We start from the raw sequence: 15,931 nt of genomic DNA, 5'->3' as shown, positions 1-15,931 counted from the left end.
TCTGGACCTTCCTTGTCTTTTGCTCTTAAGGAACCAGGACAAAAGGCAATAACATGGCTTTTCAGGCCTCATTCAATTTCCAGTGTTTTCTCCCTCAATAAAGTGCCTATTCCGAAGGGGCTGATCTGCTCAGACTCCATAGACACAACATGAGCATCTTGGCCTCCTTGGCTTGGCTCACCTATTACACCTAAGTTCTATTCTTTCATCAAAGCCCCGTTCAAGACCCACTTCTTTCACAAAGCCTTCTCAGATGGCACATCAGGTCTGCTCAACCCTTCTGAATTTGAGTAGCTCTTAGTATGTGCAACCACAGATTTGGGTCTACTGTTCTACACCTACCCTTGTGCTCTACTCACATTCCATGACAATATCATCCAGTGGAAGTGAAGAAAATACAAGCATCAGTGTCTTATGGACTACCATATGAATACCAGTTCTATCTCTTACTAGCTGGGTTGCCTTTAGCTACTTATTTGACTTCTGAACCTCATTTTCCTTACCTGTAAAATGGAAGAAAATAATGGTAACTACCAGAATGGATTGTTGTTAAGTGCTAGGTATCAACTGATGAATGGATAAAGAAATTGTGGTTTATATACACAATGGAATACTACTTGGCAATGAGAAAGAATGAAATATGGCCTTTTGTAGCAACGTGGATGGAACTGGAGAGTGTTATGCTAAGTGAAATAAGTCATACAGAGAAAGACAGATACCATATGTTTTCACTCTTATGTGGATCCTGAGAAACTGAACAGAAGACCATGGGGGAGGGGAAGGGGAAAAAAAAAGGTTAGAGAGGGAGGGAGCCAAACCATAAGAAACTCTTAAAAACTGAGAACAAACTGAGGGTTGATGGGGGGTGGGAGGGTGGGGAGGGTGGGTGATGGGTATTGAGGAGGGCACCTGTTGGGATGAACACTGGGTGTTGTATGGAAACCAATTTGACAATAAATTTCATAATAAGTAAAATAAAATAAAATAAAATAAAATAAAATAAAATAAAATAAAATAAAACGCACATGAAATCATCCACCACAGGCTTGGCACATGTCAAGTGCTCAGTAAATGGAATGGTGGCATTGTCCATGGTGCTAGTCATAGATTATCTGTCTGTCCTGTCTTTCCAAATGTAAGCTCCACAAGCACCAAGGATCTTGTCTTCTACTTATGTGTATCCCTAATGCCATATTCAGCACAATGGCTTAAATGTAGCTGGGTGCTAGAAAATATTTATTTATTGATCACCATATTGTTAGAAAAATTCCCCCATTGTTTCAAAAGGTTCTAGATTTGTCTTTCCTCCCTGCTCCAAACTGCCTGGTGGCATGTCTATTAAGTACCCAGCTCAGCTGGCTCAGGCAAGCCACAGAGGCTTTAGTCAAACATATGGATCTTTCTTCCCTGGGGGAAGAGTTGAGGTGGCTTCTGATTGGAAATTTAATATTTTGAAATAATAGGACAATAGAAAGTTAGAACTAGAATAAATTTAAGGGTCATTTGGTTGAACTCCCTTATTTCACAGATGTAAATAAACAGTGAGATCCACATAAATGACCACCCAAAGTCATACTGCTAGCGGGTATAACTAGAATTTAGCTACTTTCAATTAACTCTCAAAAAATTATAAGTGTAATATACACATGGCAAAAAAATGGTATAAAAGATTAAATGATAAAAAGTAATTTTCCATACTACTTGGACCCTAGTCTAATTCCTCAGAAGAAAAAAATTTTAACACTTTCCTGGATATCCTAAAAATTTTTTTATGTATAAACAAACATGTATAGACATTTTTTTTTAAAAGTAGTCTGCTGTACTTTGCTTTTTTCTCTCATCAATATTTCTTGCCTATGTTTCCACATTAGCCTGTACAGATCTACTTCTGTCTCTTTTATTGCTGTATGGTATTCTTCTATAAGTATATACTTTAATTTTAACCAATTACCTGTTTATAGGCATTCAGATTAACTCCAACTTTGTTTTCTTTAGCAGCAGTGCTGTAATCAACATTTTGTTTATACATCTTTATGCATGAGAGACTATAATGTAGTAAACATTCTGAGATCTGGAACTGTTAAGAGACAAGGTCTACATAGATTTTGTTGTTTGTTGTCTTTGTTGTTTGTTTTAATAGACACTGTAAGATTGCCTTCCAGGGTTCCACTCCAGTTATCAGCTCCATTTTCATGGGCAAGTTCCCCTACCTCTCTGAGGCTCAGTTTCCTCATCTGGAAAGATGAAGCTAATAGTATGTAAAGGGAGGTAATTATAAGGGCCAAATGAGGAAATCACCGCCTAGAAAACTCCTACTTCATCTTGCAATCCCAGTTCAAAAATCACTTCCTAAGTGGGCATTGGTCATATAATGGTGAGCATAGCTGCCTTCCAAATATCACTTCCTGGGGAAGCCTTCCCAATGTGCCCTGTCTAAAGCAGATCCACCCATTCACCTTCATTACACCCTGTTCACAGGATTTTTGACATGTTTTAAGTTGAACTTATTTATTTCCTGTCTCTTCTAATGGATGTGAGCATCCTGCAGGCAAGAACCCCCTCTTTTTATTCACTGTTGAATATCCAATATCCAGTGTTGTGTCTAACCCAGCACATGCTCAGGAAATATTTGTTGAGCGAGTTCATTAATGAGCCCAGCACTCCCTGTGCATTCTTGTTAATTTGGGAATTTGGGAGTGATTTGGGGAGTAAAAGCCTCCAATCATGGATTCAGGTTAGGAACATCATGTCAGAGGTAGTCTAGAGTCCTCAAGCTGAAGCAGGTATGGCCAAAGAAGCTATCCCCAAGCATGTGACCATCTTTTGGTGTGGGGAAGTTGTCCCACCAGGATCTTCCCTAGGTGAGAAGTACTCTGGGGGGATACAGTGGGCCTCTTCAAGCCTTCAATGGGTGCTCTCCATGTGTGTGTATACTCTCTTACACTTTTTTTTTTTTTTTTTTTTTTTTGCCATTACTAGTTACATTGCCTTTATAAAGACCAAGCCTGCTTTTAGTCCTTCACTAATGACTGGAAGTATCCTTTTCATTTCATAGGGTCTACAGTACAGGTTCAAAAATGATCCCAAGGTGATCTGGTGCCCAGAAGCTGATCCAGAAATGCCTCAAGGCCAAGGCTGGAATTACCAAATGCAGAGCCAATTACAGTTTCCCAAGTAGAGAGAATGTTCTTAGTAGTAATCAGACAGCTGCCTAAGAGAGAAACAATCTTCCTAGGGCCAAAGAGCACATCTGAAGTGTAGCCACGGATTCCTGGCCAATCAGAGTACCCAATATGGAGAATCTAATCCCACAGCCAATCATTGTAGAGCTCTCTATCCCAGATTCCAGCAAGAGCTAACTAGGGCAGACAGTGTTTCTGAAGCTAAATAGAGCTGTCTCCTAGATTTGAAAGGCACTCTGTTTTTAAGAGACAGTGCAGAAGAGTGGAAAGGGCCTGGGACTTGCACACAGGACTGGAATTGAATTCCAGCAGCTCCTGCTTAGCGGCTAGATGACCTTTAACAGAAAAGTCAACCACTTCTCTGAAGCTCAGTATATTCATCAGTAAACTGGGTATATCCCAACCTAACAGGGTTATGGTGAGGATGAAAATGCCCTAAGTAGATGCTTAATAAAAGTTAGTCATCTTTGGGGCACCTGTGTGGCTCAGTCAGTTAAGCATCCAACTCTTGACTTCAGGCCATGGTCTCACGATTTGTGGGATTGAGCCCCTCGTTGGGCTCTGTGCTGGTGGTGAAGCCTGCTTGGGATTCTTTCTCTCCCTCTCTCTCTGCCTCTCTTGCACATTTTCTCTCTCTCCCTCTCTCTCAAAAATAAATATATAAACTAAAAAAAAAAGTTAGTCATCTTCAAAAGCTTGGATGCTAGAAGATGGATTTACAGCGTACTATATGACTCTAAGATCCTTGAGGGCAGAGCAGTGCTCTGCTCTGCTTCTGAGTTCCTCATAATGTGTTGCAGTAGTCCTGGACCCATGAGAATTGCTCTTAAACAGAATTCCTTGCGGAGTTGAATTTGAAATCCTCCCTTGGTCTTCCCTGACCATTCAAATGCATGTAAATGCCAAGGCCCAGCCTCCTGAACGGGGCTTGGGAATGCAAATTATTTTAGCCTCAGGCAGAAAACATAATTTCTATAATTCCCAGGTCTTGTCACCCACAGAGTGGCACCCACAGAGCTTCTTGCTTTTTGCCCTTGTATCATAAAACCGCAGTTCCAGAAAAGATATTAGAGATAATCTCATTGCACCTACCCCTCCTCTGGACAGTGGCTGCCAAGGCCAGCAGCGCTTAGTGATGGATGCTGTTCCTGCTGATATTAAATGCATAATTAATGAAACCATAAGAAGGAAACAAGGCATGTTCCAGGCAGGGTACAGAGAACAAATCCATTCTCACACGGGGTGAGGAGAAGGTAGGAGAACAAAGATAAGGTTGAAAAATGATCCTGTTCTTGAATACTTTTTAACAAATATCTATGGAAGTCTCATTAGGAAAAGAGACTTATTTCATTCTGTAATGTTGGCCATTTTTCTGTTTTATGAAACCCTGTGGGTATGACAGCCCTAGGCAATGTGTGGGACTGGAAAGATGCCTTCCCACTATCCTGTTTACCAAGGACTGACATTGAGTTCCTAGATTTGACATATTTTAGGACCATCGTGTCAAAATGATGACCATTATTATAATAAGGTAACATTTTATTAAATTGCTACCATGTTCCTGGTACTGTTCTAAGTGCTTTACATGAATTAGTTCACTTAATCCTCTCAAAAATCCAGTGAAGCAGCTATTATTAGTATTTTAGGTTGATATTGAAGAGACTGAGGCACAGAGGAGTAAAGTAATTTGCCTAAAGTCACACAGCTCGTAAGCTCAAACCTTCTATGTATGAAATCCCCACTTCTCTGGGCATCTCTCAGATGCAGATTCTTTTTCAGGAAAACAGGATAAAACCTAAAATAATGGCATGAGGGACAGGAGCTGCACTTCTCTTGGAAAGTATCCCCTAAGGCCATGGAGGAGAGCCAGAGTCGGGGAAACCAGGTCTGAGGCTGTCATTGCCACCACCCACAGAAAGAGATGGACGGACTAGCTGGCAGTTCTATGGCCTAAACACTGCCTCACTGCTGGCCTTAGGTATGTTACTCCAAGCTGCCCCTCCAAAAAAGCAATGACCTTATTAGCTTCCTGGAACACACTCGTACCTGAAGCCTGCAGGCATCTGGTTCACATTTGGAAGGGAATCAAACACTTCTCCTGATTCAAAACAGCCAAAGTGACATGTTTTGTTTCCATGTCAGAGATTTATAACTCCCAGCCAGAACCTCTCCATGAACCCAGTGCGGGGGTGACTCCCTATCTAGCACATGACTGTGGTGATCTGCAGCTGTGATGTCAACCACTGCTGTGCTTTGGGCCCAACTCCTCGCTGACATGCTGTGACACTTCAGGCTATCTGCTTATCACCTCTGAGTCTCAGTTCCCACATCCTTCCAGCAGAAAAAGTACTAGTAAGAGTAACTAGCTTGTAGTGTAGTGGTAAGGGCTGAGAAAGATAATGCCCATAGAATGCTTCCCATGAGATCTGCACATGTAAGCCATCAGAAAATGGCAGCTACTCTTTTTATCATCATTATCATAATAGCTCAGTTGCCTAATTTGAATGCAAGGTAGTGGGAGAGAATCTTATTCAAAGATAATGTTTATTAAATACTTATAGGATAATGCTTTCCAACAGAGTGGACCTCGAGCCCTCCACCCAGGCATCATCTCCCCAAGGAGGCCTACTATGCATTGGGCACAGAGCTTAGAGTCTGTGAGTATAAGGTCTTTATACTCATGAAACTTACACTTTACTGGAGAAAAGAGAAAAAAAAAGTGCATGTAGACAAATAAGAAAGATAATTTCAAATAACATTTAGTGCTATGAAGAGACTACAACAGGCTAAGTGGTAATACATAAAAACCATGGGATCAGCGGGGAACCCTCAAAGGGGCTCAGTCAGGGGAGAAAGCATTTGAATGGAGACTGGTGAAACCTTACAGTGAATTCTCCCAGCAAGCCCCCTGAAACATTCCAATTCTGCAAAAACCCTATGAAACAGAAAGAGTAGGTATTATGAGCTTTTTACAGATGAGCCAACTGAGGCATGGAGACAGCCCAGGCCATGTCTGAAGCTGCACATCTAGTCATAGGCCAAAGCCCAGCTAAGAAATGAACGCCCTAGATGAGCAGGCAGATAATACCATTGCCTCAGCTCACCAGCTACTTGCTAAACTTGCACTGCAAGAGATCCTGGGGGTCAGGGATTTCCCCAGAGGAGGGATCCCTTTTCAGGGACCTTCTCTCTCACATCTCCAGCCAGAGGTAGCAATCTGGACTTTTCCCCAAGGCTTTGAGGAATTGTCTCTTCTTGCCTACGCCTTGAGCAGATGTGGCACTCTGCTTGCCCCAGGGATGTGTTTTGAGACCCTCACATCTCACAGAGGCCCCAGGGATTGTCTGAACCCAAAAAGTGACTTCTGAAGGAATCATGAAATGTACTGTGAGCTTTGTGAGCTTTATTTTTCAGTGTGAGTGGCTGCTTTTCTAGGCTCTGGTGAATAGAAAACTACAAGAATGTGATACATTTCTAAAAGGTGGTACCCACTCTGACAATGGATGAACACAAATCTCCTCTTTAGCATAAGATACATTATACAGTCACATTTGCATATGCTGCTCAGTTAATGACTATTTAATCAAGGGCTTGGTTCTAAACCCTCAGCTTCAATCAAGGGCCTGGTTCCCTCCTTGCCCACACCCGTCTGTGGAAACCCCCAGAGGCACTGGCATGCCTTATGTGTGCTTCGAGATGTGTTTGATGTAGCAATCAGCCCAAGATGCTAGAGCTGCCTTGCCAGGGCACCCCAAGCACACCATGGTGCCTCACACTCACCTGGAACTCAAAGTTTGTGTGTTCCAGGAACTTCTGATTCATGGTTTCTGCAAACTTGTTGATCGCTCTCAGGAAGACCCTGGAAGAGGGGAGAAGGTCACTAGGCCATCTCAGCATGCCAGGTCAAGCATCCCTCCCCATCTTCCAGACCAAAGTTCCCTCAGGGAGGGGCTCAAAGACCCAAAGAAGAGGTCAGCTGACCCACCTGCTCATACAGTAGACCTGGGGCCATGTTTGCTCTGCAAGAACTTAAGAACTAACCATTTGACTTCCCTAGAAAATGTGCATTATCTTTTGTTTAAACTATTACAAGCTTATGACAGAAAATTTATGCTATCCAGAAAGACAGAAATTGCCTCCTCCACAACAAACAAGCAAACAAAAAAAACCACCAAATTTTATCACCTAGAGAAAATCATCCTTGAGATTCTGATAAACGTTATGTTCAAAGGTCTCCCTAGATGTATACACATGAGTGGTATTTGAAAGATATCATTTTGATAAATAGGGCTAAACGGCAAATGCTGTTTCACAGCCTGTCTTTTTTACTCAGCAATAAATAGTGTGTTCCTTTCGTGCCAATGAATGCAGATATACATCATGCCTTTTAATCACTGAAGAGCATGCCATTGTATGGATGTGTCACGGTTTATGTAATCAGTCATTTAGTGATGATCCTAGATGCTCAGCTCTTATAGTGTTTCAGTGATCGCTCTTTATGTATGTCTTGCACCTCCTATATATACCTCTTTTCCAGTCTTCTTCTTGAAGTGGTAATACTTAGCAAATGTTATGCACATTTAACCTTTTGGTACCTGTTGTCAAATTGTGTTTCTCCTTAAATGTCTTCCCATCCATCTCTTCCTTCCCTTCCTCCTACCAAGCCCCACTGACTGGTCTTTCAGCCTCCCATCTCTTGCCTCTTCAATATCAAGAATACTTTGCCCAATGGACAGCTCCAGTCATGTTAATCACCCATTTCAGTGACTGTCCACTGTCCACAAGATAAGCCCAAACTCTTTCTCTTGACAGTCAATGGCCTTCATGACTGGACCCCATCCTTTCTGGACTAATTTCTCACTGCTATTCTGTGCTTTTTCTTGTTTTCTGATACAAAGCTGCATTCCTCCTTTGTATAGACTACCTCTCTTCTTTTAAATCTCTTTAGAGCAGGGTCTGCTGCATCTTTGTGTCCCCCAAAGGACGGTCATTGCAATTTCTTTTCTCAGAATTCATCATGGTCTAGGATGACTTATTTGTGTGACTCAATAATGCCTATCTGCTCCACTAGACTGTACTTTCCTTGAAATCAGAGACTCCCTCTGTGATCTCATCTACTCTCCAACCTACTTGCCTTTGGCTCCCAAACTTACATCTTCCTCCCTGGTCTCTCCCTTGAGCTCCAGCTTGCAACCCAGCTCCTTACTCCATACCCTCACATGGATGACTAATAGGCATCTCAAACATAATGTCAAAATTTCAACTCCTATTACCTGTAGTCTTCCCATCTAAGTTAAGAGTAACTCCATTCTTCCAATTGCTCAGTGGGGGAAAAAAAACCTGGAAGCATCTTTGATTTTTTTCTCTTTCTCTCATATCCTATACCTGGCCTGTCAGCAAAACCTCTTAGTGTTACTTTCAAAATCATTCATAATTTGACTTCTTTTCATCACCCCATTGCCAGTGACCTCAACCAAACCACCATCATTTCTCTCCTAGATTTCTGCAATAGCCTCCAAACTGCCACATGCCAAACTGTGATCTAGTCTCCATTGTGCATGTGTTTTTGTAAAATCTTCAAGGAGAGTGGACAGACCTTACCTGTACCACTGTCTAAAATTTTTGATTAACAGTGAATAATCAATAACTACTTATCCATTGAATGTCTGGTCCAGGGAAAATGCCTATTTGGCTTACCTGAGACTCAACAGGATGCCAGTAAAGAAAGTATTAATTAGAAGGTTATTGCTTTGGGTAATGATTTTTGCTTAGGAAGCTCTGAGAGACTGTATAAAGCATACCTGCACATCAGAGGTATCCCCTCCCAGGGATGAGGAACCTGGGCTATTTATTTACTAATGCCAGCCCCTCACAAGGTGAAAATTACTCCTGAGGACATTAAGTCCCTAGCACTTCTGGCTTGCCTTGCAGATGGACTGATCTCTCTCTTGCAGCCAGAGAAAGTCCAGAGAATGAAAGAAGTAGGAAGCTCTCAGGATGTGTGGTGACTGTCCACCAAAGCTGCAGGTATACTCTGGATGGGCCAAGAGTGTGGGCAGGGCAATTATAGCATGTGCTACATTGGGCATTCCTTGTAAAGAAACTGAGCCAGGTGTTCATCAAGCACTTAAATGTTTGTTGAACAAAGAAGACAGTGCATCCTGGTATCAGGATCCCAAGATTCGTATACCCCCCCCCCCCCCCCACACACACACACACATACACGCACAGCTGGATGTGGTTTCTGGCTTTGCCACTTGCCAGCTGTGTGGATTTGGGACATCTGTTAATATCACTTTGACATCTCAGCTTCCATGCTTGTGAAATACCAGCAATGTAACCGCTTTCACAGGGTTGCTGCAGGCTTCAATGGCAAAAACATGGCAAGGGTGGAGCATGGTGCCTGACGCCACGGTAACGACAGTAAGAGAGCAGCCGTGGCCACTTCAGACCCTTTCCATGGCTTCGTTCTTCTTCTGAGGTCAGGGACTGACAGCAAAATGGGCAGACAGGACAAGTTGCAACCAGTAACCAGTTCTGAGGTAGGCAGGATCACACAAAGGCAAAACAATGAAAGTTTCACAAAATCCTCCCCATATCAGGATGTCAGAAAGTGAGATTTCTTTGGTTTTGCTCTTCTGTCATTTGCTAATATGCCTTTGAAAAATATCTATATTTTCTCCTTTAAGATTAGTATCTGATTCCCCAGAGGGAAATGCATTGAGTGGCTGTCATGTTATAAACTTCTTGGAATCTGTAATGTGATCCCAAAATGAGGGGTTTTACAAATTCTCAGAAGCAACAAAGCTATTAGTAGTAGTCAGTAATAGTTATTATTCTGATTGTCAGCCTAAATCTGTCTCTGGTTCTCAAAGGCCAGTTGAATGACCAGGAATTGATCAACACTCTGTGTTAATGGTGGATACTGATAGCAGATAAGGGCTGGGGGCAGTAAGTCAAGGTTCTTCCCTCTCTCTGGATTCTTCCACAGCTACCCACTGGGAATCATAATATCACTTAACTTTGGTTTCTCATGTATGGGTTTGGAAAAGTTATGTCTTTTGGTTTCTCTTTAAAAATAACTATACTTAAATCCTAAGCACTAATATGTTGAAGTAGATTGGAATTAAAACATACTCAACTATCTCTGTTACTCTCAACAATGAACTTGAATTGTTGAAAACAAAGTTCATGATCAAATCTCAACCTAACACTTCCTGCAACTCATTTGCAATGCTTAGCAGGATCTATAAAATCAATAATAATCAGAGCCACAGTTACCAGTAATGGGCAGGGCTCTCTGCTAAGTACTTAGCATGGATTCTTTCTGTGTTTCTGTTTTTCTTTTTTAGTTCTCACATTAATTCTCTCAGTTAGATGTTGTTTCCATTTTAGAGATACGAGTTTAGGTAACTTTCCTAATAACCCGGACAGTACATGTGAAACCAGGATTTAAACAGAGGTACGATGCCTTCACATTCTAGGTATTTAACCACTATGCTATTCTGTCCATAAGAAAACCTCTTAATTCTGTTCAATGGGAGCTATGAGTTCACCTTATTAATAATAGCAACTACAGAAGTACAGGTATTCATGTACCCTGTGCTAAGTACTCTAACAGATACTCTTTCACGTAATTCTACAAACTGAGGTACGAGCCAATGTTACACCCATTTAACAGAAGAAGAAACTGAATATTGGAAAAATAAAATGATCTCCCCACATTCACACAGCACATAAGCAGCAGAGTCCAGACCCAATCTCAGGGTTGTCTCTCTCTAAAGACTTTGCAATTAACCAGAAGGATATACTGGTTCCCTTGAAGGCCAGCCTGCACAGTCTTTTGGCGCTGGGCATGCTCGAACTCGTGCCTGCCATTCTGCCCAAAGTTCCTATATACTTTGTCCCTATGATCCTGCTGCTCTGCCCACAGCTGCCTGGGCACAAGGCCAACGCTTGACTCAGACAGTCTTCCCTGGGTGGCCAGCAGCCCATGGGTGACCTTATGGGTACCCCGTGGGGGCACCCAGGCCTGAAGTATAGTTAAATCAAATCCTTTTAGGCAGTCCTATAGCATGACAACCAGGGAGAGTGCAGTGACCTACGCCCTGAGTAGAAGCCATGAACAGATGACTCTGAGAGGAAGCAGAAGCTGTAAGAGAGAGAAGTCAGCTGCTGTAAGAAGGAAGAAACTGGCAGAAAGATCCTTGAAGGCACAGTAGGGTCATAATGATGATAGTTAAAATTTAACAAGATATTGCTAAGTGTTCTATATGAATTTTCTCAACCAATTTTCACAATATCACTAGGAAGTAGGTGCTATTGGTTTATTACATAGACTCCAGCATGTGCTGGAGCAAGTTGATCCCGGGTCAGAGTCCCACTCTGGTCCTCTTCCATGCTGTGGCCTGGAGCTAGTTGCTTGACCTCTGGGAATCTCAACTGCCCCTTATGTGAAATAAGCCATGTAAAGGTTAAATAAGATGTAGTGTATAAAGCTGGTGGCCTAATGCCTCAGCACACAGAAGTCCTCAATAAATGTCAGTCACTGTTGTTGTCATTATTGTTAACAGCCTGGTCACCTGGTAGCTCTGTGGCAGGAGTATCCAAGGCTGAAAACATTCTGATGTGACAACCAACCCACACCCAGAGGTTGTGCTGTGGAAATAAAAGGGTATGCCCTTTCTGGTGAAAACACCCAAGGGAGAGAGAAGGCCTCTCTGAATCCCATTTCCCCTTCCCCCTGCAGTCCACAGGATGCAGCTGATTCTACCGGTTAAAACTTGACAATGGAAAATAAAAGAGCTGGAGAAGGGAGCTCTCACTCCTCCCCTTGAGGCAGTGAGAAATCCATTCTCCCAGAGCCTTTAAGCTGCTTCCCTCACAACACACAAAAGCTCCATGCACCCAAGAGGTTAGAGTGGATCGACAGCTTCCAGCTCAGCGTCAAGGAACGGCTCACCCCGCGGTGCCCCTGACACCGCTCATGTAATCTGGGATTCTAGCGAGCGATGCAGTAGGCTCTTGGGATCTAGACTCCTGCAGCCTGCTGAACACCAGGATTAGTTGTGCTGTGCTGGCTAAAGAACCCATGGAGAGGCCTCCTTCTGGGCAATATGCACTGGAGGAGACGAGGTCCATAAAAAGGAGTAGGCACTACAAATTAATGTAGGTAGTAGGAAGGGGAAGTGGCAGTCACTGATTTGTCAGCATCCCGTTGGAGCCACCATATGACTGCTGGGCACTGCCCTACTCAACATCCTACACTTGACTTCTGTGACCCCATTGTGTGCCTCTTATGTGCTTGAGACAATGTTAGACCTTGAAATACGTCACTGATAAAGGTAGACAAGATCTGGTCCAGATTTGCCTTTTCTGTGAAATATTTTGGATATTCCCAAACCATAGGAATGTGACAAGGAAAAAAAAATAGCTAACACTTATGAAATGCTTGCCATGTGCCAAACACTGTTCTAACCACTGTGTGTATATTATTTCATTTCATTTTGGCCCTCACAACTGTGATAGGTACTATTATTAGCCCCATTTTACAGGAGGAAAAACTGAGTCATAGTAATTACATAACTTTGCCCAAGGCCATCTAACTATTAAATGGTAGAGGCAGGATATGGACCCTGGCAGTCGTAAATCCTAACTTGTCTGGGTATTCTTTGTGCTCTGAACTCACTGCAGTGACTGCAGCAATTGGTCATATTTCCATGGGCACATTTACTGTCTCACCAACTAGACCGTAAGCCCCCTGCCTTCTGGGACCATGGCACAGGCCCACTCCCTAGAGCCCTGCATAACCAGGACACTCAATAAATATGTGTGGGTTGATTCCATTTAAGATGCTATAGGGATGTGTACAAACCCCCAAACCCCCTCAAAATGTTGGATTTCCAGCTTGAGGTGCAGATGGAAGGGGAGAAAAGAGGTTCCTAGGTATAATTTTGTTAGTTTACAATATTATGAAGAACTTCATCATTTAAAAATTTACCGTATCACATAAATCAAATCTTTCTGAAAGCTGCATCTTACCAGAAAGAAAAAAATGTTCTAACAGAAGGCATTTCTTGCAGTAGACATGTCGCTTCGTCTGCATACACAAACAGTACACACAGCTGAGGAGACATTCAACTCTGGAAAACTCCATTCTCTCCAACAAGCAGATAAATAAATTACATATGACTAATACATACACACATAAATCAGAAGTGATAACAGAGAAATTATAAAAACAGGTAAGTTTTGTAATATATAAGTAATAAGGAAGGAAGGAAGGAAGGAAGGAAGGAAGGAAGGAAGGAAGGAAATTGTAAAGTACATACTAACCAGCATAGGAAGTAGAAATGATGTTCCGAAAAATCCTAGTCAGGGCTAAGCAATGCTAATGTTCTGTTTGTCCAATTTACATTGAAATCTTTCACTAACTAGTTGCATGACCTTGGACAAGTTACCTCTTTGGGTCTCTTTCAGTTATCTGAGCCACTACGTATGCAGTGAGCACATCTGTACAATGCACTTCATAAAATGAGCCTCACTATTTTACAGGATGAAGCAGTAAAGATAAAGAACACGGACTCTGATCGCATGGCTTCTTATTAGCAGTGCAACACTGTGTGAGTTACTCGTCTATCCTCATATGTAATATGTGGACTGTAATAGTTTACATCATAAATTTGTTGGTAAGATTAAATAAACTCATACAGATTATAAGATTAAATAAGGTATTCACAGCAGGGGTGGATCTAGGTGCTCAATACATGTTAGCTATCATAACATCACAGCAAATGTAAAAGAGGTGAGAAAATTTCAAGTGCCCCACTGTGGACTGAAGATGAAGGACATCTACTAACTCATCGACATGACTTCAAGGAGAAAAGAGTCATTTTTCTGGTTGACGTTAGGCACATCCTTCTCTAGTCCAAGGCTAAATTTGTTGTCTACACCTGGAGATGGCAATGCTTCTATTCAGTGAGTTTTCTGAGGTCCCACCACTGTGCTGAGGAGTCACTCATTCTATCCTCACAAAAAATACCATGAAATGGAGATTATAATTAATCCCCATTTTACAGATCAGGAAATTGAGAGTCCAAGAGATTAAATGACTTCCCAAGAAATAGAAGTGGCAGAACTAAGAAGTCTGAAACCAGGCTATATTTCTGATTCTTTTTTTTTTTTTTTTTTAATGTAGAGACTTAAGTACTTAGCTGATCCTTAAGAGATACACATATTTCTCTTCCACTTCCACTTCCATATTTCAATTCCACTTCCTTAGATCCTTTAGAAAATCATATTGTAATTTTCTAAGTTTAAAGAAACCAAGGATTATGGTATCGTCTCTTGGGGCCTGTCCCCAAAAAAGACTAAAGTCCATAGCTCGCTGGCACTGCAGGAGGGGACATTCCTCCAGACTCTTCCACATGCTTCCTCTAAGATGACTGTAGATGATGCAGAAGGAATTGCTGGCCTGGTCAGGGCTCCAGCCTCTCTGGGTTTCCATCATCCTGACCTTGTATAAGTGGTAGATGTCTGTGCATTTACTTGCCTATCTATCATCCATTTCTCCTGCTGGTAATAACACCTAGATGTTTCCTTTGGGTAACTATTCCCCCTACCTCCCCTTTTGCTCCCAGGCTTTGTGGTTTGGGTAGAACTAACCATAGCCTCCCAGTTGCAAGGTGAGTCACATGACCCAAGCTTGATGAAACAGCAAATTTCATTTTCCTGTCCACAGAAGTTTATAAATGGGCATGTAGCCTAAGCCAGAACTCTGAATATTAGCCTGGGGACTCTTGTTATACCTATTGAAGAAGAGGCCTTTTCTTTTTAGTGGGGTTGCTAATTCAAGACATATATCTGGAATTTCTAGAGCCCATTTTCTCCACCACAAAGAGAGTATCTACTTGAGAATGAAGCCAACAGAGAAAAGAGGAAAGATAGAGATACAGATTTCCTACAACACTGTTTGAGCACCTAGATACATCTATGCCTGAAGTCATAACTCTGAGATTTTTCAGTTGTCTGAACTAATAAACTTGACTCTCCTTTTACTTAGGCAAATTTAAACTAGATTTCTTTAAAAATTCTAATCAGTAAGTACTCACTGGATACACAGAGTTCATTATATGTATTTATGAATGTCAGGCTCTGCGGTAGGAGCTGGAAACACAGAGATAAATTAGATATAGTGCTTGCCTTCAAGAAGTCCATTCTTTAGTGACAGAAACAGTCATGTGAAGAGATAATTATAGTACAGTAGAATAAGTGCCATAATATGGGCATGTATAGAAACACAAAGAAAAGAACACATTCTCCTACCATGACAAGAGTTCTAGAAGCATCCACAAAGGAGAGATTATAGTGTCAAGAATTTGAAGGATACTTTCATGCTGAGTTTGGCCTAGAAGGGAGGAAAGCAATAGTTTATGAGAAGTCACTGAAGAATAAAATGGTAGATAACAGTGAATAGTTGAATGTATCTAAAGTAAAGGGTGAGTTGAAGATGACTCATGTGGGTGCTTCATGTATTTTGGCAAAGCCTGAAGACATTATTGACCAGCTGGCAGACAGTAAGAGGGTTCACATACAGCTTAAGAGCTGGCTACTACCACAATATGAGATGACTGAACATTGACATAAGGTACTATCAGCTACATAATTTGTTGAGCTCAGTACACAATGAAAATGTGAATCTCCTTGTTGAAAAATTACTAAGAACTTCATGATGATAAAGAGAGGGCATT

At 41.8% G+C, this 15,931-nt stretch overlaps 1 protein-coding gene and 1 long non-coding RNA gene across 6 annotated transcripts in view; one reads left to right on the top strand and one right to left on the bottom strand.

The window, feature by feature from the left end:
* The window catches only part of DOCK2 (dedicator of cytokinesis 2), a 418,519-nt gene that overhangs the window by 75,877 nt on the left and 326,711 nt on the right, over positions 1–15,931 (bottom strand). For all 5 annotated transcript variants that reach the window (XR_009610788.3, XM_060634987.3, XM_060634989.3 and 2 more), the window contains one exon: positions 6,963–7,041. Coding sequence is in view for 4 of the 5 variants with exons in the window: in XM_060634987.3 (XP_060490970.1) it covers positions 6,963–7,041 (79 nt within the window). In the remaining variant the exon portion in view is untranslated. The remainder of the gene's footprint in view (positions 1–6,962; positions 7,042–15,931) is intronic.
* LOC145715659 (uncharacterized) overlaps positions 5,075–15,931 on the top strand; it is a 36,338-nt gene continuing 25,481 nt past the window's right edge. The window contains exons 1-2 of the long non-coding RNA XR_014138052.1: positions 5,075–5,160; positions 13,737–13,804. This is a non-coding gene — a long non-coding RNA (uncharacterized LOC145715659). The remainder of the gene's footprint in view (positions 5,161–13,736; positions 13,805–15,931) is intronic.

The sequence above is a fragment of the Panthera onca genome, chromosome A1 (assembly GCF_046562875.1).
Source record: "Panthera onca isolate mPanOnc1 chromosome A1, mPanOnc1 haplotype 2, whole genome shotgun sequence".
Taxonomy (NCBI): Eukaryota; Metazoa; Chordata; class Mammalia; order Carnivora; family Felidae; genus Panthera; species Panthera onca.
Note: the sequence above shows the minus strand (reverse complement) of the source record. Positions and strands in the feature narration are given on the sequence as shown.